This window comes from Capra hircus, chromosome 23 (assembly GCF_001704415.2).
Source record: "Capra hircus breed San Clemente chromosome 23, ASM170441v1, whole genome shotgun sequence".
Lineage (NCBI taxonomy): Eukaryota > Metazoa > Chordata > Mammalia > Artiodactyla > Bovidae > Capra > Capra hircus.
In genome coordinates this window covers 8,722,347-8,748,847 of record NC_030830.1, presented here as the reverse complement: position 1 = coordinate 8,748,847, position 26,501 = coordinate 8,722,347, and the positions used below count along the sequence as shown (strand labels likewise).

Below are 26,501 nucleotides of genomic sequence, written 5' to 3'. Positions count from 1 at the left end.
AACAAAACACCGTCTTTCTCATACCACTGTTGCAAGGATAAGGTGTCATTTTCTTCCATTCTCTTCCATTCTGGGTTCAAAAATCAGTACTGGATAAAAAGTTACGTGGCTTGAGCTGTAATTACAATCCTGCTACTGCATTATAAGGAACCGTGTGCCATCAGCGAGTCATGACCACAGAAAATTCTCAAACAGCCCCCACGAGAACGTCTTCTTGCCCTTACAAATGCCACGGGTCCCAGAGTGGACCCCACTACCCATGACCCCCACGCCATGAAGCACGAGAAAGGGAGCACAGGGGACAGAAGCTCCCCCACCACCACCCCCCCAGAACGGGGTGCAGGCACCTGCCCTCCCCGCTGTCCCATCCCGTTTCCCACCACACCTCCCAGCGAGGGTTCAGGACTAGACCGCTTCAAACTCTACCACCAGATACCTTTCTGTCACAGCTAACACTAAACTAATGCAACTATTTCAACTTTTGAAAGGGAATCTTGAGAAGATGGGAGACAATAAAAAGAAAAATGAAAAAGCATGACTATTGAAACCACTCTCCCCCGCCACCATGACCCCCAACGTCACCCGCCCACGATGAGGAATCCCAGAGAGTGCTTGCTGTGAGGCGCAGTGAGGCCCAGGTCCAGACGAGGTCACTGCACTGCACACGAATGCCGATTACTCAGCACCCACTCAAGGGCGTGGCAGCCCACCCCAGAGTTCCTGCCTGGAGACCAATGGACAGAGGAGCCTGGCAGGTACAGGCATAGTCCTTGGGTCACCAAGAGTCGGACATGACTGAGCAACTAAACTCGACACACACACACACACACACACACAGAAGCATATGTATATACACATTCAGAGATAACACTGCTTACAATCCTTATTACTCCCCAAGAGTCTCGGAGGCTGCCTGCTATTTCGGCTTTCTCTGAATCACACCCCTTAGGAAGAGCACTCAGACTCTGGGACCTACACAGAAAGACTTATTCCCATGGTAACAAGTCTAGTTTCCATGCTTTCCATTATGTACATGCATGCATGCAAAGTCATTTCAGTCACGTCCAACTCTTTGCAACCCTACGGACTATAGCCCGCCAGGCTCCTCTGTCCATGGGATTTTCCAGGCAAGCACAGTGGAGTGCGTTGCTGTGTCCTTCTCCAGGGTGTCTTCCCAACCCAGGGATCGAACCATCGTCTTTTATATCCCCTGCATTGGCAGGCAGATTCTTTACAACTAGCGCCACCTGGGATGCTGATGCTTTCCAGTAGCCCCTAAATAAGAAAGCACATTTGTTTAACATGCGAACTGCCTTTAAAAAAAGGGTTCTTGAAACACACACAGGTTCTAAAACGGCGATGCGTTTACTTAGAACTGCTATCGAAACAGAGTATGAGGAAGAGCAAAAAGGTGGCCCTGGAACACGGCCTGCACAAACAGCAACACGAACCAGAAAAGGGCATGCTCACAGCAACTTCACAACAGAAGGACAGAAGCCTCGATGTCTGGGTGTTTAGAAGGAAAAGAAAGAAAAGAGCTAAGTCAGTCTTTATCAGAGTGAAAGGCAACGGAATTAAAGTTTTCAATGATCCCAATAGAGAAGACGCACAGGTCAGCTTTTCTTAAAATTCCTTCCTCACTACCGTCAAGCCCTGACTATGCCGATGAAAACAAGAGCTACAATTGGCCGACTAGCTGGCAGGGCTAGTCTCTTCCTGAATGCCTTACTGCAGTTTTTGTTCTTTTACCCTAATTTCACCACTATTCAATCCCAGACACCGGGCTACCTTTCTGTACTAGAGGTTGATTTTTTCCCAGTTAGTTTGATCTTTATTTATTAAAAAATTCCAAAGGCACCAAAGCATCACCACTCCTGATTAGCAGTGTGAGAGTGCGCGCCTCATCACAGCAGTGAAATTCAACACCACAGTAGCCACTGGTCTACCACGACCCCAGACCCAATAAAATGCCACCCCAATCACCCTCTCCCCAACACTCAGAGCAGAACAGTACGCTCAGTGTGAAACAATGACAGCAAGACTGATCGCAAGTGCTCTTTAAAACGATGTGGGCTTTAGCGTTTACTGTATTCCAGGCAGTCAAGGCATGAGTGGGGTTCCTCCATTGGAGGAGACCCATGCCAAAACGGGGGTCTGAGTGGTGCACTGTGCAACAGAGTACTCATATTATTTTGATTACGCACACACGCAGGATTCAGAAAGGGCCTTTCCCCATTACACTGGCTTGGCCTTCAGTCACACAATGCCAGGAGAATACGAGTGGGTGGCAGGGCAGACCCCAGGCGCATTCAGGAAGGCCATCCATCGCCTACGGGAAGAGAGTGCCAGCAGGTCTTGTCTGGAAGCACCGGTTTCAACGAGACGCTCCCATCACCTCACAACTAAGCAGGATGGAAAAACACTCCACAGCCTAAAGTCAACCTGAAGTCACTCAGCAGCATGCGCCATGATTTTACTACTTCCAACATCACAGTGACGACGCAGAGAGAGTACTAGGTTCTCCTCTTCCTTGTTTCCTTACTTCAAATACAAGCAGAACATGGTCAATTCACTCATGTTTAAACTAAGAAATTAACAAGAGAGGCTGTGGAATGCTGCTACCACAGCCACAACCCTTGAGATAAAATATGAACAGTAACCAAATGCTTGTTCCGAAACGGCCTTCACTGGCTGATGCCATCTGAGTCACACTAACCCTGTCAAAAAGAGACATCAGACTCAGACTCAGGGGCGAGTTTCCCTCCGGGCTTCGGGGATCCACTTGACACCACCCAGGAGGAGGGACACTGGATGCACGGCAGCGCTGCCTGTGTTGTCTGCCCGCTGCCATGCAGGCCACCGGCCTGGGCCTTGGGAGGCTCCGAGCCAGACACACAGCGAGACAGGCAGCAAGCACAGACTCACGCTGCTTCCTCTGTGAACAGGGGCCACATTTCAGCAAGATCATCCAAGGCTGCTTCTGCTCTCCTACTTGGATAGAAAGACAGATGCTCCCAGAAAAACCTGTATATCCAGCTCTACACACAACCCAGCAAACAGCAGAAACCAGGTCGCAGCCCTGGTCTTGTCTACAGGACACAGACTAACAAAGGCACCTTGCCAATCATGTTATGCAGCATATAAAGGAGAAATGAGTCCATAAACCCAACCAGGGTAATTGCTGTTAAGGGGCCCAGCCTGAGGAGCACAAGCCGTCCTGAGCAAGCACATCCATTTCAGAAACAAGGCCGGGCCCAGAACGGCATCCAACCCGAAAGAACAGGCAACTCACCGTTCACAGCCTTCAGGCTCCCAGGAATGCCTTCCCCGTGCTGCCTCTTCTGGGCGTTCTTGAACTCCTTCAGAGACAAATAAAGGACTTTACGTACCACCCTTTCTTCTGACCACGGAATCCCATCACTGTCATCCTGGGGAAACAAGGAAGAATGGGTAGAGGGACGTTACTTCAAAGAAAGCAAGCAAATGTTCAAGAGTGAGAATAAACTTCAAAAAAAAAAAATCCCAAGCAAGTATTACGGAACTGAGACCCAGTTCCGGAGATGAGAGCTACATGCTGTAGAGAGGGCGCTGGTCCGTCCTGGAGGGCCACCCCTCAGGCTGTAACGGGACTGGAAGAGTATCTCCCTTCACATGCCCCGTGCCCAAATCCCGTCATTAACTGGTAATACTGAAGTTTTATATTCTTGGCAAAGTTTAGAAAAGAGTGTTACAGCAGCCACAACAGGAAGAGTAATGCATCACTGTACTGGAGCTCTTTAGAGTGAGCAATTCCAGAGCGTAGGCACCTCACAAGCACGTGCCCCACTCTTTGGGAAATGTTGTTGTTGGGAGTTGGTGCTGCTTTCAAGGAATTTACCATTCAGTCAGAAGAAATGAAACTGAATCTGCACCGGCCTTTTAAGGGAATGATTCACAAAAAAAAAAGTGAGAGGGAGAGAGACCACTGCAGAAAAGGGGCAATGGATCTTGGTGGAACAGCAAATGGGATGGCGGGGTGGGGTGTGGTTTTCCAAAGAAGAATACAGACACCATCAGGTCTCAAAGGTCTCAATTAACAGTCTGTTGTATCAGATCCAGTGTAAGCGCTTGAGAGAGCAGTGACCAAGACAAGGGGCGGGCTGGGAGTACGGGGGAACCAAGAACCAGCAGCCCACTCAGGGACCATTCCGGCAATTCCGAGAGCAAAGACAGACTGCAGACGAGCGGGGAGAGGGCAGGACCGGGGCCCAGTCTGGGAAGATGGAGGTGGCTGGAGATGGCTGATATCAGGGAACCAGCAAGAAGGCTCTCAAGGTTTAAAGAGCTGCTTCCCACAGCCTGAGACCCTCACAGGTTCTCTCCTGTGGACATCTGCTTACAGTGGACATCTGCTAATTTGAGAAGTGCTTACAGTCACACACCTACTTCAAGACTTCATTTTTCTAAGAGTTCAATTTAGAGATAGAAGGATTGTGGGCTTCTTGGGTACTTGGGGCCTTAAGCAAGTAAGTAAGACATTAACACCCCAGTAACTTCAGGAGATGGTGACGGACAGAGAAGCCTGGCATGCTGCAGTCCGTGGGGGCTGCAAAGAGTCAGAAACGACTGAGCAACTGAGCAACAGCAAAGCGGGGTTCTGGTTCTTCGGGTTCCTTTTGTTCAACAGGAGGCCAAATATGTCAGGGTCAGGCCGGTGCTGCTGCACTCCACACCCTACAGAACTGGTTTTCACTCCCTGCCACTAAAGTCACTAAAGCCTCCTCCCGCAGAGATAAGGGAGGTAGATTATCCAAAATATTCTCCAGCTCGTAAATTCCTAAACTCTGCATAAACACACACTGCATCTCAGAAATCCAACCACACAGTCTCTAAAACCCACATAACGGAAGCTGTGCTCCTGTTAATCTTCCAGGATTTCCTAGAATGACAGTGATTCTCCATCTTCTGTAAGAAGGGGAAGAGAAGGCCTGGTAGCAAAGAGCCAGGATTTCCACCTTTCCTGGGGTGTCCTTTGTGCCTCACACCTGCCGAGACTTCCCTTCCATTACCTCCAGGAGAAGAAGACACACCTTCTCTCCCCAGTGGCTCTCCTGAAAGCACCAAGGCATCTATAGACCAGGGTGGTGCTCAAGTTCACACATGAAGACTGCAAGCGACCAGCAGACTCTGCCTCCATGCCACGAGAGGAGCGCACGCAGCTTCTTAACCACCACTCTGCAAGTCACCAGAAGCCAGCCAACTACACGGTTGAAAACCAGGAAAACCAAGTGCTCTGACCAGACCCCACTTGAGGAGCCCAAGGAACCAACCTGCCAAAAAGGCCAATGATTCAGCTTCACAAGAGGTGAAAAGCACAATGAATTCACTCTTGGCAGCAAGCAAGTCCCCTGAGTGTGCGTGAACGTGCCTCTAGCATATCAGTTTCAACTGAGTGAGTCTCAGCCTTGGGAAGAGGCCATGCTCATGGGCTGAAGTCCACCTTCCAGGGCACAGGGAAGGCAGGACAGAGTGGTCTTCACCACCCCAGGTTCCTATCCTCAGCAATTAAGTCTTCACAACAAACCAGACCATGATTATAAATGATTATGTCCTACATACACAGTTTATAAACTGTAAAGCCCCCAAAACAGCTTTCAATGTAAAATTCCTATGACGATTTACTGCTTCCTGTTCAGACTGCAGCCTTCATTCTGACTCCAGGCCTTCCAAAGGGAGGATTAAACACCCTGAAGACTGATGTCTAATTAGACAAACCTGATGAGAGGAAAACTTCTGCAAAGGAAGACACATTTAACGTTCACTTAGTAGCATCAGCAGCTCCGTGACACCTACCTGGATAGTGCGTTAGTTGTTCAGTCCTGTCAACTTTCTACAGCCCCATGGACTTGTAAGGCTTCCAGGGACTCTCCAGGCAAGAATACTGGAGTGGGGTGCCATTCCCTTCTCCAGGGGATCTTTCCAACTCAAGGATCGAACCCGGGTCTCCTGCATTGCAGGCAGATTCTTTACTTTCTGAACCACCAGGGAAGCCCAACAAGATACTTATGAATATAGGAGAAGGAAATCTAGGACTCAGAATACAGGGTTTCTAGACATTAAAAATAAAAAATAAACCACACACACACACACACAAGAGTTCTTTTAGAATCTAGAGTGCTGGTCAAGACTTGTCACCTCCCTCAGTGTTGATGCCAAACACAAACCTAATAGGTAAGAAGTCAACTCTGCTGAGTCTCCAAAAGCTCAGCGGGTTAAGTAATGATTTAGAAATTAGAACTCAAAATGCTGTTCACAGCTGCAGTCATGATGAATCCCCACATTCAGAGCACACCCCTCTCTAGTGGGAGGTTGGCAAGGTGGGCTTACAGCCAGCCACGAGGCACACAGGGCCCTGCAAGCCAGGTGTCCTAGGAAGCTGGAAAGAAGAAGGTACTTCAGGGGCCTAACACTTGCCTTCTTGTAGTTCTGAACAATCCAAGTTCTACTGAGTGCTTTAGAACATAGCCCAAGCCTAATTCTCTCATTAGAAGTCAGGAACTCCAAAGGCAAACCCCGCCCCCGCCCCAGGAGCTTCCATGACCTTTTAAGTCCAGCCCTTCCGTCTTCTTTTCCCTTTTCCAGTAGCTGTCTTATTTAACCAGCCATAGAGTCATTTCTCCTGCTCCTCACAGTGTTATCCCAGCTCCCGTCACTGGGCGAGAGCTCAGGATGCTGAAAACGGGACTGCCTCAACATCATGCTTCCCATGTCACCCACCCACACCCAGCCTGTTGGTGCCAAATTTCCAGGGCCTGAAATCACTCCAGTTTCCTTGACTGAAAACACACTATCCCCGTAAAAAGGGCCCCACAGTGACGACTCCAACAGGGCCGGGCAACACCTCGCATTCTCAGTGGTAAGCTTGTCATCGACCTAACACCCATGCACCACCCCTCTGCCACCAGCGAGCTCCCTGTGAAGACAGCGCCCATCTCCAAGTCCACGTGGCCTAACAGAGCCCAAATCCACTGCCCCACAGTCCCTTCACCTCAGTTAAACGCTACCCAGATTCCTTCACAAAACGACCCTCTGGGTTCTCTCCTCCTCTCCCTGCCACCCATCTCTGCAGGCTCCTTCTTCCTGTCTCCCAGGAGCCCCTCATTCTATCTCCTCGCACCTCTCTATTCACTTATTCAGCCCCAAATCACTATCTTCAAATCAACTGAAAAGCCAGTGGTGCCTCAGTGTTCAAAAGCCTCACGATCCCCTGTTGACCTTCGTGGGCCTAGTGGCTCTCCCGTTCCTCAGAGGGAATCACCCAGGATCTGCACCGCAGCGCTGAGAGCAGAGAGCAAGCCCTTCTCCACAAAAGCAGGCTTCCTCCACCACACCCAGCCCCGGCCCATTTGCTTTACTGGTCAGCTTAATAAAGGAAGATACAGGAGAAGTCACACCACTGATCCAGCGTCCAGCCGTCTCATTCGGATGCAAATTCAGCTGCCCAGAGTGTGTGGCCAGTTCTGGTGAGCGAATGGCATTAATGATTTAAAAACAGCTCCTGTCATTTGGGGTTTCCATGATAAGACCTCCAGGTTAACAGACCATCTAAATCTTAAGAGTCAACTCCCAGATGACACACCACCCATCCTCATTCCTACCCCACCAAGCCCCCCAAAATGCTCTGCAAACACTGAAATTTAAAGAAAAAAAATTAGATCTGCTGGCAGACAGAGGGAGGGAGGGGGGAGTCATCACATAGATCTGCTTTGATACTGACTTCGAAAAATCACTTTCTTTGGCAAATGGAAGACTAAGTAATAAGATCTTTGAAAGTACAAGTGACAGGGTTTTGTTTTCATTTGCAAAACATCTACCATTGTTTGAAAAAAGTCTGAAAACGGCAAGGGCTCAGGCATTAAAGTAGAATGTATCTCATCATAATCTTTTCATTGAAAGGAAAAACGACAGCATAACCTCTAGCTGCTCCAAGCTTTGTAACAGACGTGTAAGAAAAGGGGGCACAGAAAGCAAGCGCGTGAAGACACCACACACCGTGCGGCAGACAGCCCCGCCGAGGGCTCTCCAAAGCCCACAGGCCAGCCTGGAGACCCAACGGCGCTCCAAAGACTGCCAGCGCCTCAACTACTCGGCAGCCTGCAGAGACGCAGGCTCAGGTTAAGACTCCCTGGTGATGCCCGCGCACATTAAAGTTTCAGAAGCTCTGCTGTAAACTTTCAGACGAGCCCCATCCTGCCCATTTCCGGTCACTTTCTACCTTCCATCAGAAAACAGGCAAAGATGAAGATGAGGTGAAACCCTAGATGAATGCTTCTAACCACCATCTAACTGTCGCCATTTCTACTGTCAGAAATAAGAAGTCTGTATTAATATACTGAGAACTCTTTCCTTGACTTCTTGTAACTGAGTGAAAAACAAGTGACCAAAGAGCAAGAATGAAATCAACAAAAAAGTTAGGACACTGAGAAGTGGTGAGTTCCTTGAATCAGTGTGACGTGATCTCTCAAGCTCTCATTCCCCGATTACCCACGTTGGGACGACTTCCCTTTAAAGGTGACACAGAATTAAACACAAATATGAATAATATCCCAGAAGAGGACCAGCATATGCAATAAGATCATTTCTATTTCTCTGCACCATCTGAAAGTTGGCATATATTTCAGTAGTCACATCACCCAGTAGGATCTCATTAAGCTTGCAGTTAACCATAGCCTCCCAAGGTGACTTTATTTGTTGGGTGAAGGGGTGTACCCCCCATTACCATGCCACAAAACCCAAAGAAGGCCCCAAACCGACAAAACTCACGGCTCCCAGTTGCAAATTATTTTTCTATGATTTTTGGTCAAAAACCAAAACCAACACAGAGAGACACATAAGAACATGAGATGCTTTCTTCCTTAGCCAGGTTTATGAAGGTACATGATAGGTTGGGTGCAGATTGCCACCGTCTCCTACAAACTCAGCCTCATGGAGAAGGGCTGGGGCTGCAGACATGGGCATGCATGACTATTTTAAATGTACTCGAGTGCCTACACCAACTTCCATTGATGGCGTAAATTCTTACCAATGTCAGTTTCAATAAAGCCCCAAAGGGCCTTAATATAAAATGAATTTGCTAACAATTCAAATTTTCTCTCCATGGCCCTCGCTTCAAAATCCTGGACTATTGAATTAACATGTTCTAACTGCACCAAGAGTTCTTCTAATTGACTGTCTCAAAACTGATCAGGTCGTTGATACAGAAAAGCCATGTCGTCCACTTAGCCATAGGTCTGGGCAGAGTCTTCCAACCCTCTTCCGAGCACTCAAATACTGAAGTGCAAGCAATAGGGGTTTCCAGGTCAGTCAGTCCTGGTTGGTTTCCGGTGCCAGGTTCTATGGAAGCCCATTTCTGATCAATCTAAACACAGACACACACACATTTTCTAACAATTACAACTATATAAAAATGAAACCAGTTCCCATGGAAGAGAGTTAACTTCCCACTACTTGTGGGCAAACTGCATTAAGAGCCTCATCCATTATGAATGACCAAGTAATTTATCATCACAGCCAAGGGCGCTGTTAATACTGATGACAGGACAACTGGTAGAAACTGGGACAAAAGTCAACCAAGGACTAGGTTCTTTCCAGCAAAGGTCTTCATTACCATGCAGATCATTTTTAACATCATCACCACCACCGAAAATAAAACCAGTATCCAAGACATAAATTTTACAATGAAGTCCAGAACCTCCCACCAACATTTTAAATGGCTTGTGGGGACTGGCGGGGGGGCGTGGGATGCAGACATGTGCACACACTACCATGTTCCACAAAAAACACCTCTGCTTCCACGGGGAGGGAGCAGCCAGTCAGATGCTCCTGTCAGAGCTTCTGGTAAGTAAACCAAGCAGACAGGGGCATGCAGGATGGGAGAGAAGAGAGCATGCATGTTCACAGGCAGAAAGACCTGCTCCTGACATGACATCCCTTCATTAAAACTGATACAGGAGTTAAGAAAACAATTAAGTGTTTGGATTACAGTAGCCACCAGATGAGTTACCAACACCACCACGTGGATATATTCCATCTCCATTCATTTTGCCAAGGCTCTGAGAGTAGAGCAATTTGTGATTTTCCACCTCCTTTTAAAAAAAAAAAAAAAGGAAAGAAAAGTAATGCCCAACTTGAGCGCTCAGTCTCACGCTGGGTGCAGTAACCGGAAATGCCACATGGGGAGGGGGGGGCGCGCTGATGACTGAAAAGATATTACCAATAAGAAAACTGTGAAAGACTGGCTCCAGGAGGGAGGCGGAAAGAAAACTCATAGCCCTTTCCTCCTTCCAGGGAAGAATGTCTGGAAACCTCTACATAAATGCCTTTTATTTTCAAGAGCCCAAGTTTTGCATATGCCTGCTGTTAAATCACCCTACTTAATGCAATTTGTTGCTGTCTGAAATATCAGCCTCTTCCATCAACAGTTTCAGAGAACAATGAAAGCATCCAAAATAATAACAGTAATAATTTGTTAGGGATGTTGATTCTTGGCACCGATTCCACACAAACAAGGATTTAAAGAGCCAGAGAGAGAGAAAATATTAAAGAAAAGAGAAAGAGGTTAAAACTACTGTTTCTTCTACTTTTAACAAAATATTTTCTCCACTGGAAATCAACTCAATGTCTCAAATCAACTCGATCTTCATTTTTAATTTCATAAAATGGTTCACCTGTCAATATTCAAACATCAAAGAGAAATGGGGGAACATTCACACCTAGAAATCTGATAAATGGCCAGGAAGCCACTGACTTACTGAACTTGAGAATGACGTTCCTTTGCCTTGGTTTTAAATTAAAAGCACTTCAAGCAGAAATTTTCCTCTGAAAGACAAGCTTCCAGGGATAAAGTAAACGGACTGAAAATGCTTATGCAAGGAGGGTTTTACTTCTTCCAAACTCCCATTAAATAATGTGTACTTATCTTTGATTACTGCCTATTTAAAAAAAATAAAATAAAAAGCTACAGCCAAAATTGGATTAAGAACTTCTGCTGAAAACGATTTATTGCATAACACAACTCTGACAGCCTGAATCTCCGGCCACCAACTGAGCCTTTATAAAAATCTGCTGGGCAGCTGCCAAGTCAGCTTTTTTGCGTCTGAGCATGTCAGACCCCGCCGTTGTCAAGGCAGCGGCAGCGCACGTTCACGGTTAAACGGTGCAGGCAGGGACCATGCCACACGGCGTTCAACCCCCTGCAATTCCTGGTCTGACAGTTTGTTGTTTCAACATAATCAAAAAGGACTCGCGATCCAGAGGGCATTATCTCCAAGAAACTGGCAGAAATCGGACTGGTGATCTCCCTTCGGTGGAGGAAATGGGGAAGAAATTAAGTCAAATTACAAATAAATACTTGACATGGGTCTTGGAAAGAGAAACCAGAATGAGAGACGATTCTGTGTCGGCAATGCCAACGAGCAACTCCCAACAGCCTCATCTGGGAATAAATCATTAACAAGTAGGTTCCCAAGGGCATTCTGACTGATTGGGATCTTTTCATCCTTACAGCCTTTTTATGTTAATAAGAATACCCCCAAACCCCCCAAATGGCATATTCTAAGCTGCATTATCCAACAGAGCAGTCACCAGCCACATGCGGCTATTTACGACTGACTTAATTAAAATTAAAAATTAAGTTCCTTAAGTTGTACTGGACACATTTCAAGAACTCATCAGCCACGCGCTTCTCAAAATGGACAGCCCGGCTAAAGAATGTTTCCTTCATTCCTGTTCTAGATCAGCACTGATAATGAACTAGATGGAGTTTTTCAATTGGCTGTGTTCCTTGCTAACTCATTTGATTGTGGCCCTAAGACTCTTCAAAACAGGTACAAGAAAATTCTGGAACATGAGAATACCCTGCACAAGAAAACCAGAGTCTAAAGTAGGCAAGAACTGACATTTACCCATATAACTCTCAGGAAGTGGTTCCAATTTGTTCTGCCACATCTCACCTTTCAAATTTGCAGGGAATGTACATGAAACTCAGAGGATGAAATACAAGATTCTTCAGTCTACGAGGAAGCCCTAAAGACACGCACTGCTTTAGGATGCCTTCGAATCATGTTCTAAATTATTTCCCTGCAAAATAACTTCTCTGGGTTTAAGAACAGACAAAAACCAGCACCCCACCAGCCGGTCTCCCAGTACCAACGGGTGGCCCAAACTTCTGAGACTGACCACTTGCCCTGCCTCCTGCCAGGACCAGCCAAGGTCATGGGCCTCTGAGCCACCAAGGGCTAGGGTGATTTTTATACTTCTGTTGCTCCCCCCAGGCCCTGGGACACTGCTGGGTGACGTGCTGAGCTCTGTCAATACCTGCTGACTTATTTGACTTGCTGGCTTTTTCTGGCTCAGAAATAACCTCCACCCAGGAAATAAGCACGAACGTCCACACTTTCCCAGGGGACTGGCTGTCTGGTCACGCTACACTGTCACCCCTCCAAACAGCGCTTCCCACTAATGGAAAATGCAGACCAGCATGTGGCAGGTCACACCCTACTGTTTCTTGTGCCTCTGTCCTCCACGTTTGATAACTCCACGTTTCAACCATTCCCGAATGATGCACAGGAGCTTAAGACAGACTAGTCTATGTGACTCCAGAGGCTTTGCCAGGTCTGTTTCATCTTCATGTTTCCAGCCTCTAGGGCTGAGTCTAGTACACAACAGCAATACTTCTTCAATAGAGTGAACACATATTAACAGTGGTCAGGAGGTAAGAGACCTGGATTTCAGTTATGGAATTCTGTTTCCTTGTGTACAAACATATGACCAAGGAGCTGCCACCAACCTGAGAATCTATGAGAAAAAACACTGGAGCTTAACAAACCACATACGTGGGTTCCACCCACAAAGTTTCTCCCAGGTGATGCTGCTGGTCAGAGAACACACTGAGAATCATAGGTATACAGCCTACCAGGGACCTGACTCCCACCTCGCCTGCATGAAGACTGTTCTCACTGCCAGAAAAGACATTATAATTGCCAAACCTAAGGCAAATAATTAGAAACCTGACTCTTGGCTGGTTTTTTTGTTTCCTCTCCCCCAAAACCTTCACTTCGTGGCAAATAGATGGGGAAACAATGGAAACGGTGAGAGAGTTTATTTGGGGGGACTTCAGAACTGCAGCTGGTGACTGCAGCCATGAAATTAAAAAATGCTTGCTCCAACCTAGACAGCATATTAAAAAGCAGTGACATTACTCTGCCAAAAAAGGTCCGCCTAGTCAAAGCTATGGTTTTTCCAGTAGTCATGTATGGATGTGAAAGTTGGACTATAAAGAAAGCTGAGTCAAAGAATTGATGCTTTTGAACCATGGTGTTAGGGAAGATTCTTTAGAGTCCCTTGGACTGCAAGGAGATCCAACCACTCAATCCTAAAGGAAATCAGTCCTAAATATTAATTGGAAGGACTGATGCTGAAGCTGAAACTCCAATACTTTGGCCACCTGATGTGAAGAACTGACTCATTGGAAAAGATTCTGATGCTGGGAAAGATTGAAGGTGGGAGGAGAAGGGGATGACCGAGGATGAGATGGCTGGATGGCATTACCGACTTGACGGACGTGAGGTTGAGCAAGCTCCTGGAGTTGGTGATGGACAGGGAAGCCTGGTGTGCTGCAATCCATGGGTCGCAAAGAGTCAAACACAACTGAGCAACTGAACTGAAAACGTTCAACTCTGATTCCTCTGCCCTTCCCAGTCTCTGATTATGATGGAAATAAGTGCATCCACTTACATTCTAAAACCATCAATCCTTGGGGCTCCTTTCAAAGTTCAAAAGCCTCTGAGGTTCCCAGTGGCTACGACAGGGGGCATTTCCAAATTTCCTAGTATGACCTACAAAATGATCATCTACCCAACTTAGCACAGAGTTGTTAAGTCCTTGTCCCACTAGTGCTCCCAACACCTGCCCCCACAACTGACCAGTGATACAGCTCTCATTTCGCAGCCCCATCTCAAAACAGACACCAGAAAACAGAAGTACTGGTGTTTATTAACTAAAGATTAATCATGACTTCAATAATAACTCACTAGTAAATAAAGAACAGACTGAACACATACAGATAAAAGTATAACCTCAAACCTCTAATACCAAGAAATACATAAAACAATTAGGCTCAATGATCAACTGTTTTAGTATTCCACCCACCCCACCCCCGGCCAGCTCTTGGTCTTTATAATGCAAAGAATGCATGATCTATGTGACCAGGACCCTTAGTACGAGATGTCAATTTCATTCAAACTGAGATATTTACTATCAGTGAATTCAGTTCCTAGTCCAATGACAAGATTTAACCATATCACTATTTCACAACCATTTTTGACGATCACAACCATTTCTGCCACCTAAACAAAACCAGAAACCTTCACTGGCTCCCTCATTTCTTTCATGCAAAATGAGATTTCCTGCAGTTTTTTCAGCTCCATAAAAATAGCCTGATAGACGAGTGAATGATTCAATGCAAAGATTCATGCTTACCTACAGACCGACAGAGCTCCTCCAAAGTCATGAGGGCTGACCCCCTAAAAGGTGATATAAGCAGTTTCATTTTCAAGCACAGCTGTTAGGAATAGCAAATAGGCCTTCTAAGTAACGTCATAGTCCTTCCTAAGTTGGCATGTCACAGTGCTAAGAGAAAACCCATGTTGTGAGCACAGTGGATGTGAAGTAAAAGTTTATCATTTACACTTCATGTGATGTGTGTGAATAAACCAGAAGAGGGAAGATGACAATTTTACTCCAAATGGAAAACCACAGAAAAGTTTTGAGCAAAGAAGTAACAAAATTTGATTTATATTTTTAAAAGTTCGCACAGGTTGCTGGGTTGAGATTAAAACAGGAGAATGGGGGTGGAGGGGATAGGTGCAGAGGAGATAAAGGAAGGTGTGACCACTGCCCACAGGAAGTAAGGACCAAGGAGGCAGCAGGCGGCAGTGAGGGCTAAACTGCCTGAGAGCCGACATACAACATGTGAGGAACCAGGAATAAACAAAAGGTGAACCCCCAAGTTTTCATCTCAGGACATTTCCTTTCCTTTCTGGAGGAAAAAAGGGAGCACTTCTGAAAACAGTGTTTTGGAACACAAAGTATCGAGGAAGGAACCAAGAGCTTCATTCTTACACTCAACCGGAGTTGTCCACACGGACCGTGGGCGAGAGGTCAAAGTTCAGGCTGCGTGTCAAAGCTAGGGATCTGAATACAGCTCTCAGTTAAACATCAAACCTAGACTCCAGTCTTATCAAAAGGGCAGAAAAACATAGTTCACCTCTTGGCTGAAAGTAAGGGGTGAAGTCAGGTAAAGGCTGCCTGACCGGGACAAGTCATTTTATGGCCAAAAGGGTTTTCAGAGACTTAGGAAAAATGATGCTTCCAAATAAACAGTGAATGAAGGCAGAGGACTGACACTGGAAGGAAGAAAAGGAATGTTTCACATACTCCAGAGGCTTTCTAGAAACATGTGCACTGGATGGTGCCCTGTTTCAACTTCAATAATCTGGCAGAGGAGACCTCAGAAACCCATTGCTCAGCATGGGCCATACCGCAGGCCCAGGGCTGCTGCTAGTGAGAAAGTTCCATGTAGCCACATGAAGTCGTAACGCACTTAAACACAGGTGCAGACGCCCCTTCTTACATTTAGCTTCACATGCAAATGAGGAAATGATGACATCTAGCCCTAAGCAGCGGCAGGCCTGAGACCCGCTCTCCCAGGTAAGTGTTCAAGCGGTGACGAGTCAGAGAGGCTTGCACACGGGTGAGCTCTCAGGTGAAATCATGGAAGGATCCAGAGAAACTTCTTTGAGATGCCCCGAAGACTGGGAGGAAGAACACAGAAAATAATTCCCTCTACGTGGTCAATTCTATTTCCTATCAGAGCCCCCACCTGTGAGTCACAGCCCACTGCCAGACCTACACTGTGCTTTTCCTCTTTGAATTCCTAGTTTCTCTCCTGAAAAGCACTCTGAACGGGGGTTCCTGGAAACCTACATTTCCACCCTCCTAACCAGCCCTCCACCTCTACTGCTGGTGGACTGCCGTTCCAGCTCTGGGCAGCACAGGAGCTTAGCCACCCTGGAAATCCCTGGGAAGCTTTGTCAAGGACAGACCTCAGCACCAAGCTCTGAGTCAATGCCAGGGTAGGGCTGGGGCCCAGAGATTTTGGTAAACTCCGTGTGGGCACCACCCATACATCGACACTCCCATTTTTGATGGACTTGGTCTCAATGCATTAAAATCACCCATTTCCTAACAACTCCCTAACAGCAAGCCTGGCACATTAGGAGCTTACTAAGCAACTGTTGAGGAAATGAAGCTTAAAAAAAGGAAGAAACCATGTAACTAAGGAAACCAGGTTAGCTATTTAAATAGAACACACAGCATGTTTGAATACACTTATTTTCTTGACATTAATCCTCTAAAATTGAGGATTCGGTATTCTCTAAAACCGAGAAAAAGTTTTAGCTGATACTAAAGCGTTCCTTTCTCGTAAACACAAACCGAACCCATACTACCTTCAAGGAACTGACTCACTGAATAAACCACACAAAGCTTCCCTGCCTCCAACTGAAGAGGAAAACCAACCCTGCATATCCAAGAGTCAGAGCCAAGTTCTGATTTGCCAATAAAACGCTCAAAATGTTATCTCAGTGAAAGTACTGGGAAACTAGGTTATGGTTGCTCACTGATTTAATCACATCAGGAGGGAGAGTCTGGAGAAGCAGATCATCTTTAAAACCCCATCACTGGGAGGATGTGCCCGGCTCTTTGAGATTTTCCAGGCCAGAATACTGGAGTGGGTAGCTGTTCGCTTCTCCAGCGGATCTTCCCAACACAAGGATCGAACCCAGGTTCTTCTGCACTGCAGGTAGATTCTTTACCAGCTGAGCTGCCAGAGAGGCCTAAAAACTAAACTGAGAAGGGAAAAGCCTTTGTCTGTTCAGTTTCTCCTTAACCCCAAACTCCAACCGCTGCAGAATAATTCCAGCCCTAAGTCACCTGTAGGAGACAAATGAAGCTTTTATTCTTCTTGTGCTTTCAGAACAAGGCCTGTCAAGCTCTACTGTGTCAGATCTCCTGTCCATGTTAATACATAATTCAATTTCTCCTTCCAGGTAAGAGGTCTCTAGAAGGTCTGCTGCCTTCTTGCTCCTAACATTCTCCATTATGCAGCAGTTCAGAAAGATCTGTCCATCCCACACCTTCCAACATGATAGCAAGGGACTGCTTTTAGCCTGAGAGTTGATGATGAAACACTTAAAAGGAAAAGCAGAAGACAGGAAAAAAGAAGGGGTGGGGGAGGAGAGGTTATCCTCTACGAAACAATTCTCCTTTTTTAGGGCCAGTTAGGGTTTGACAAACTTTTCAGACCATTTTACAAAAGCCCTGACCTCACAGAAAACACTTTCCAATTGTAACATACATACCCACACAAAGAAACACAGCAGGCACTCCCCATGGGCCAAAATAAAATGCTCTCTAGTAATTACCATAAATAGAGAAAGAGATGGGCTTCCTGAGTCAGAGTACAGGGGACGAGAAAAACCACCAGCAACAAAAACATCATAAACAAAATTACACAGTCAACAATAAACTGGGAGGAAAGTGGAATTGCTTCTCAATGAGATGCAAAGAAACACATCTGTGAGATGCTCAAACAAGGGGAGGGAACACATTGGTTAGCCAGCCGAGGCAAAGAGGGTGTAGCCCTTAAATACAAAGAGAACATTTTCTGCAGAACAAACTGAAGTTTCTGGAAAATCCCACAAAATATTACTAACGAAAATACTTGAGAACGGATTTATTTCTCATCACTCTCACTTATCCTTTCCCATACATTTGGCATAAAATTTCCCAATCAACTCCAAGGTTTTAGACGATTTAAGAATCACTAAATAAAGTTGCTTTGAGAGATTCTTCCTTAAAATCAGCCTGAGAGGACTTCCCTGGTGGTCTAGTAGTTGAGAGTCCACCTGGCAATGCAGGGACTCGATCACTGGTCTGGGAAGATGTCACATGTCACGGGACAGCTGAGGCCATGCTCCACAACACGAGAAGCCCCCACAGGAAGAGAGGCCCATGTGCCGCAGCTAGAGAGAGCCCTCGCTCACAGCAACTGGAGAGTAGCCCGTGAGCAGCAACTAGAGAGCCCTTGCTCACAGCAACTAGAGAAAGACCGTGAGCAGCAACTAGAGAGAGCCCTCACTCGCAGCAACTAGACAGAGCCCATCAGCAGCAACTAGAGAGAGCCCTCGCTCGCAGCAACTAGACAGAGCCCATCAGCAGCAACTAGAGAAAGCCCTCGCTCGCAGCAACTAGAGAAAGACCTTAAGCAGCAACGAAGACCCAGCGCAGGCCAAGGGGGAAAAAAAAGCCCTCTCAAACAAACTAGAAGGCATTTGTCCATCAGTCTAACCATAGCTCCCACTGTGATACGATGTGATCAGTTTGCAATAATTTGAGTTCACTGTTTAAATCATATCCACAATGATAGGCAGTACAGAAAACACTAATAATGAAGGAAGAGGATAAAAATAAGCCCATGCACCTGCCTTATAACCCTCTCCAGTCTGTAAACTGTACGAGTCTAATCTAGAAATGTTCTGCTAGGAAAAATAGTACATTCATTACTGCAAAATCACAAGTTATCTCCTTGGGAGAAGGGAATGGCAACCCATTTCAGTATTCTTGCCTGGAAAATCCCATGGACAGAGGAGACTGGCAGGCTACAGCCCACAGGGTAGCAAAGAGTTGGACAGGATTCAGTAACCAAAGAGCAACCCACGTGATCTACACTTAGGGTCGTCCTCTTTGAGCTTGACCATATTCTAGGCAACCTTCACCTTCTAGGTGAAATAACGGACTGATGCGGAAGCAGGCGGCTTGCCTCACACAGACAGCAAGAGGGAGGGCCTGTCAGTGGCTCCAGCACCACTGTCTCAGGACACCAAGCAGTCAGCAGTCTGGAGCCTCCCCTCTCATCTTCACCTGTTCAAAGAAATCTCTGAATCTCTGGAACCATCATTTTAAAATAATTTAAATGATGAGTTTTGTAATATGTGAATTTCACCACAACAACCAAAACTGATAATATTAAATTTGCTAATCTCAAAACAAATTCTAAGTAATTTTTAAAGTGTTTTCTTTGAGGTCAAGGTTTTTGTAAAATGGTCTGAAAAGTCTGTGAAACCCTAACTGTACCTAAAAAAGGAGAGTTGTTTTGTAGAGGATAACCTCTCCTCCCCAACTCCGTCCTTTTTCCTGTCTTTTGCTTCTCCTTTTAAGTGTTTCATCATCAACTCAGGCTAAAAGCAGTCCCTTGTTACCATGTTGGAAGGTGCGGGATTGACAGATCTTTCTGAACTGCTGCATAATGGAGAATGTTAGGAGCAAGACACTCAATAGAGATATGGAGAACAATGAAATTATTAATACTGCATTCCTATGTCAAAGTTCTAGAAATACTTTTACTGGCAAACTGGGTCACAAGGCTTGTAAAAACCATCCACTGGTACCTGAAACAACTCCATAACCACTTTTCACCAAGTAAAAAGTTCAACAATTTCCAAATACAAAATATATCATTATATTGCAGCCTAAGCAAAGCGAAATATCAGCTTCTTTGATGCCACTGTGTTCATTAGGAACTGCTCATCATGCATCACTGAGACTGAAAATCAGTGAAATGCGCACGGAGACAATTCCTTTACATTACGTTCTGAGACCGATAAACTTCTTAACTGTAAGGGCAGGATGTGTGCGCATGGGGTTTGCTCCCTCTATCCTCAGAGCCTTGTTCCGACAAACATTAGAGGCCAGATACACAGAAAGGGACACAATGAATTACTGACACGATAATCACAACATTCGTTCCGGTTTTCAGTATTTTCTTCCTTTGCATTCTTGCTGTGGTCTGCAATGGTTTGAAACCATATTCCAAATAACTCCTTCAAGCTCACTTGCCCCTGCTGTTCTCGCTCTCTGGCTCTTCCCTTATTGCAAAGCTCCTGTCTCAGTTGAATGTCACCTTCTTCAAGAAGCTTTGTCCGACCACCCTACCACACAACCTGCTTTGACTTTCTTCAAAGAATTTATCACCCGTAAAATTCGTATTTGATAGGAACACATATTATATGGTTTCCTAACTAAATTACTGGCTGAATCCACCAGTAATGGGGCAAAAACTCAATGGTGATATATGAGGCATTCCATATATTCAACACTTTGATTTTTGACAGTGATACAGTTAATTATTTTTATCACAAAAAAAAACAATAAAAAAATAAATAAGGAGGAGGAAAGGGGTAATTTAACTCATATAAGCTAACAAATTCAAGTCCACCCCTGTTAATGAGGACAAGGAAACAAGGTTAACACAGCCTCATTCTGTATGGCCAATGCTAACAATTACCAAAAACCAGTGTCTTAAGACACAAATTTATTTTCTTACCAGTTTGAGCAACCTCCAGGAGATAGTGAAGGACAAGGGAGCCTGGCATGCTGCAGTCCATGGGTTCACAAAGAGTCGGAGAGGACGTAGCGCCTGAACAACAACAGATTCTGAAGGCCAGAAGGTCAAAATCAGTTTCACTGGGTTAAAGCGGAGGTGTTTGGTACGGCTGTTTTCTTCTCGAAGCTGTGAAGGGAAAATCCAATGCCTTGCCTTTTCGGCTTCTCTGGCTTGTGGCCCCTTCATCTTCAAAGATCATCACTCCGATCTCTAAGGCTCTGTTTTCCCCTCTCCTTTTTCTCTCTCTGCCTCTGAAGCGCCTACCTCTCTCATGTAAGAATGCTTGTGATTAAAACCAGGCACACCTGGACCAGCCCAGCCCAGCCCATCTCCCTGCTGAAGACCCTTCACTTAAGCACGCCCCCATTTACCACTTAAAGTAACAGGCTGGGGGACCTGAATATATTCAGGCGCCTCCATTATCTTACGCTAGAGGTGAGAAGGCTCAAAGTGGTCTCGGGAATTTTTTTTTCCATTTGCTTTTTCTTTTTTAAGTGTAAAGAAAGACTCAACTAGGTCCTCGGATCTTGTGCTAATGAAACAAGAAAACCTCAGTGGATCAAGAACAGTGGGTGGAACTACCATCTCAAAGTTTCCAAGAAACAGCAAAGTAACTGAATCCTTTGGTTAAAAACTTTTTTCTGTACTAAAACCACAGGTGGTAAGCGAGTGGCAAGCTGGTCTAAGGGTTTTCTGATTTCTCAACAAAGAGGAGCGTCGGAAGCACACTAGGAAGAGGATCATTTCAGGTGACAGGAGCTTCCCTTTCTGCTAGGATTTCAACTGTTAATTTACCTTATCAAATGGCACTAGATCTGGGACTAAAACTTTACATTTTAAAAATAATTTTATTACTCAAAAAGAGCCCTTCTTAGATAGTCTTGTTTCTGAAAGAGATGGGTGTTTTGTTTTGTTTTTGAAATCTCCAGACTGCTCTGTTCCAAAGTAAAACTAGAAATTTAAATAAGTTAACATATGAATCTGTTGAAACTTTCTCAGAAGAAGATGATATGCATTAACCTCAAGATCTCTACTCAAGATACACGAACGGATAGATAATAAACACATGAAAATATGCTTGACAGCATCATTCATGAGGGAACTGCAGATCAAAACCACAATGAGACACCACTTCACACCCACCAGGATGGCTATAATCAAAAAAGACGAGCGTCTAAGTGCTGACAGCAGCGAGTACTGGAGAAATTGGATCTATCACACACTTTGGTGGGAGTGAAAAATGGGGCAATGGTTTTGAAAACCAGCCTGGCTGTTCCTAAAAAGGTTCAACGGAGTTATCCCAGGACCCAGCAATTTCACTCCGAGGTATACATACCCAACACACAAGTGAAACCGCACATCCACACAAAAACTCACACAGACCTGTTCCCAGCAGCATCGTGTATAATGGCTAAATGTGCAAACAACTCAACCGTCCAACAAATCATGAGTGGATAAAAGTGTGTTATATCTACAAATAGAACTGCTCAGCAATGAAAACAAAGTATTCCTTTCTCTCAATAAAGGTGCCCTATGCCGATTAATAACCTCTGCTAAAAAAAAAAAAAAAAATAACCTCTGCTGTGCTACACTGCATTTGCTTGCAAAACTGCCCTACTTTGCACATTTCACGGGTTGTTGTTTAGTCCAACTCTTTGCAACCCCATGGATTGTAGCCTGCCAGGCTCCTCTGTCCATGGAATTTTCCAGGCATGAATACTGGAGTGGGTTACCATTCCTTCTCCAGGGGATCTTTCCAATCCAGGAATTGAACCCGACTCTCCTGCACTGGCAGGTGGATTCTTTACCACTGAGCCACCTGGGAAGCAGTCCATTTGATGGGTATTTTACAGAAAATTCAGACCTTGCGATGTAAACGATGGAAAAACCTTTCTACTGCTCCATCAGCTGGAAGCACTCTATCCAACATCCGTTCCCTATGTGACAGGGCCCCTGTCCCACTCAACAGACTTTCAGACATCAGGCGTACCGCAGGTCAGAGGAGCCGAGCGACAGAACGCACCAGGGGAAGGGAAGAAAACCCCAAGACGAGGCAGCGTCCTGCCCCAGACACTGGCCTCCCATTCGGTACAGTGAGCCATGACCCTGTAGAGGCAAGTGGGTCCCTCCTCGAAGCCGCTGCTTCCGGAGTCCTGAGCTGGGACAGCGGCAGGGCGTGTGTTCCTAGGAGACAACTCGCAGATAGAGGACAATGCAACCAGAAGGCGGGGGGAGGGGAATCAGAGCTGCAGTGGTTCAGAACTGGAGCCTCACGGGGTCTCGGCTAAGTACGATCAGGCAGATTTACAGCAGCCTTCAATGCGTTCTGTTACAAAGAACTACATGTCAATAAATTAATTTGAGTGTAAGAAAACAAATAGCGTTCCAGGGAGGAGGGGAGCTGGGAAAGATAAGGGGGCGGTAAACACTGGGTTTATGGGACTCCTGCCTGTCTGTCCAGTGAGGGGCCGGCAGGCAGACTGAACTCCACTGCCCCCTGTGACAGCATCGAGGGAGACCATTCATGGTGGGGCGGGGGTTAATGAAAAATCAACACGGACTTGAAATACCCTCTGGCTTCAAGATTCAGCAGTGACTCTCCTTTTTAAGAAACTTATCTACAGGAGCATCTGCCTTTTTTTTTTTTTTAAACCAACTCTCCAGCCAAGGCCAGCTGAGTCTGTAGAGCCTCCTGGGAGGAGATGGGCAGAGCGAAGTGAGGAGCCCAGGGAGTCTGGAAGCCGCGGCAGGAGTATGGTTCAGGCTGCCTCTCTCCCTGCCAAATGAAGCCGCCACCGATGCCAAAACATCCCATTTATAATGCCGCACAAAAGCGTGTGTACAGAGGGACCACACAGCAACTTTTCAGGAGGCTAGAATAACTTCCAAGTTTAACCCATTAAATGGTCACTCCTTTAAAAAAAAAAAATCAGCAAATATGAAACTGGTGGTCAACAGCATGCCCCCAGCAATAGCAGCTTCTCAGAGGTCACAGTTATAAGCAGGCTTCAGTGATACCAACGTACCTCCTTCCTACACACCTGCACAAAATGTACATATGAGGCCAGCAGAGAAAACTAGAAACAGTCTTACATACATACGTAACCCGACATAACGGTCAGAAAGGGCTGTCTGGATTCCACCGGGAAAGGCAGGATGAGGACCCAGACTACCGGCTTTCATGAGGCCAACGTCTTCCCAGGCCCCCAGGCCACCCTGCGCTGGGAGAAGGGCTGCTGGTCTGTGTGACCATCCGCTGTCTGTGTGACAGCTCCACCCGCCCGCATTCCCCCTAATCCCTAGTCACCTTTCCCCTATAGGCTGAAGATGTCTTTCCTCGCCCCGGAAGGAAAAGTTTTCTTCCAACTCAGTATCAGCACGTGGTTCCCCTATCAGAACCACACGCCCACTCAGAGACTCTAACCAATGCTCGGCTCCCTGACCACACAAGGCAAGCTCAAGTCTCCTCATCATCCATATTTAGCAGCATCCTCTTTCTTTACCAAAAAGTAAAGAATTCCCATTACGTTCTACACCACTAGGACAGAACACAGCACTCTCAATTTACAATCCCCTAATCAGGCCTCAAGATACCAGACTGTTTTGCCCTGAATGTTAAGTCCAGTTGTTCACCCCATCTCTGGATGCCCTGGAACAGGCAATCCTTTTGGACCTAACAGAACTTCATCCACTGGGGGGCCCCCTTTCTTTTTTTTTTTAGGTGCCACAGGTTTTGGCCACAACAACTATTTCTTTCACTAATATCAGATTTACAGCCTGCTGCTTCACTTCTGTGCCTTGTTTACTGAAAGTAACTTCATGATGTGATCCAGCACTGAAATGAAGTCGTTCTGAATCCTGTTTCAATAGGAATTAATTCCAACACCCAACAGAGCGTAGAAATAGATTAAAGGTATGGTTGTAAGATAAAGCACCAGGCCCAAACCCGCTCTTGCTCGGGCTCCAGGACACCATGTCACAGATGCCACCTGGGTATTTCTTGTTCTAAACATGAAAACCAAATACATCTTAGGATCAAAGAAAAACGGTAATTACAAAAATCACCCTAACAGCTGCATGGTCTCCATGTTTGCAGTGAAGGAATATCTGATGGGCAGACAGTAAACTTGATACAAATTTTTATGAAAGCCTCCAGAGAGAGAGAAACCAGGTGAGCGAGAGCACGAAGACAAACAGCTTTGCCTTCTTCATGGAAGACGGTCAGCTCAGGGGCCTGGTCACGGGGAGCACAGAAGCGAGACCGGCTGCTGGTGTCGATTCTAACTCCGTCTGTGCCCAGAGGTGATCCGTCTCCCCCAATTCTCCCCAGTTCTGAGTTATCAGAACAGAGGCTGTCCATCACAGAACTGAATACCATACAGAAGACTTAAGCAGCATTCAGTTCTCAGATGCAGTGGCCCGTCACCACCTCTGAAACCACAGCTACAACCTGCACCATCCAAAGGCCGATAAATTTACGAACGGCCGAATGCAACAACTGGTCGCCTCACATGGTGTCTTGTCTCCAAAAGCACAGCCATCCAGGATTTGAGGGAGAAAAGCTGAAGGCCAGGAAACGATGACTGCTGTGTTTGATCCACTGTATCTTCAACTTTCCCTCAGTCTCACTGATAACAAACCAAACTGCAGCCTGAGGCGGCCGAGTGGGGGCTTTACGCCATCCCTTCCTTTTTCTCTCCAGCATTTCCTCAGGAGCTGGGCCAAACCCATCGGTGATCTTTTGCCAAAACTGCAGCTACCAAGCTGCCAGGGCCAAAACCCAATCCCACTTCTAAAACTGTGCTCTTTAATTTGCCCTCTACTTCCAGAATGAACAACCCTGGAAATAGAAATGGGAATTTTCCAAGCTGGAAATAGTTCTGACTGAAAACTCTCTAGTCACTCTCTCTGGATAACCCAGGCAGACCCACTTCACTCACACACACGTAATTAGGGCACATGATGTGGTTGTGGCTGTGGATGGAGACACTAAAATTTTACCCGCCCACAAAATTCCATTCCTTAGACGGAACATTTTCACATTTTTTTTGCTCAGTATCTTCCATCACCCAAAGGAAGTCGTCGTATCTTGGATTAGAGAATAAAAACTAAAATAACAACTAGGTCCTTCAGAAAGAACTGGTACTAATCTATCACATCACTCATGGGTGGCCTCCTGGATGGATTATTTAAAAAAAAAAACTGACAAGCAGAGCAATCTCAACTGCAAGGTCGAAGGGGAAGTTCATGTTACAAGATGGTCTAAGCGATCTCACTGAAAATGCTTTTCATTCCTAATACACGACATGGAAAAACCTTCTCAACTGTGGCCCTTAAATCTTCCATTTTCACCTCATGTGCTTCACATGGTTTACTATGACCTGCTCTTTTGCTGAAATAAGCAATGTTTTGTTTCATTAATTGGCTTAACTCCCCTCAACCACCCACCCACCCAACGAGGTGGGCCAGAGTCAACACTAAGCATCAGCAGCGCCGTGTGTCCTGGTGGGCTCTCCCAGCCCGCTCCTCCCGCTGCAGCTGCTTCTCATCGAGATGGACTCTGTTCCTGTCTGCAGAGGCCTGGCTGTGGGCTTTTTTACCCTCTAATGGTTTCAATGAAGAATAAAGGATAATGCGAAGTTTGACATTTTTATACTTGAGTAGAAAGCAAGAGCAAGTTTCTCTGCCCTTTCAAGTGTAACTCAAAAGGAAAAGAAAATCTGCTGGTTAACATCTGGAACAAAATATTAAATCAAATTAAAACTTTAAACCAGTTCTGTGAGCTTATGGAAAGCTTGAACTAGGCAATGGAAGTTTCCAAAATACATTTTAGAAAAAGCACTGACCTAGCCCCCCAACACACACACACACTCACACACACACACACAGAATAACCTGCTAAAATGCAGACTCAGAGAGAAAACAGCAGACTCAGAGAGAAAAACAGCACACTTGAGGC

The 26,501-nt window shown here is 46.0% G+C and overlaps 1 protein-coding gene across 3 annotated transcripts in view; it reads right to left on the bottom strand.

Annotated features, from left to right (window-relative positions):
* Positions 1-26,501, bottom strand: part of JARID2 (jumonji and AT-rich interaction domain containing 2) — a 230,157-nt gene that overhangs the window by 121,193 nt on the left and 82,463 nt on the right. For 2 of the 3 annotated variants that reach the window (XM_018038767.1, XM_018038765.1), the window contains exon 3: positions 3,293-3,428. In XM_018038767.1, coding sequence (XP_017894256.1) covers positions 3,293-3,428 — 136 coding nt within the window. Of the gene's footprint in view, positions 1-3,292; positions 3,429-26,501 lie in introns of those variants that run through there. The other variant, XM_018038769.1, reaches the window with a different exon arrangement.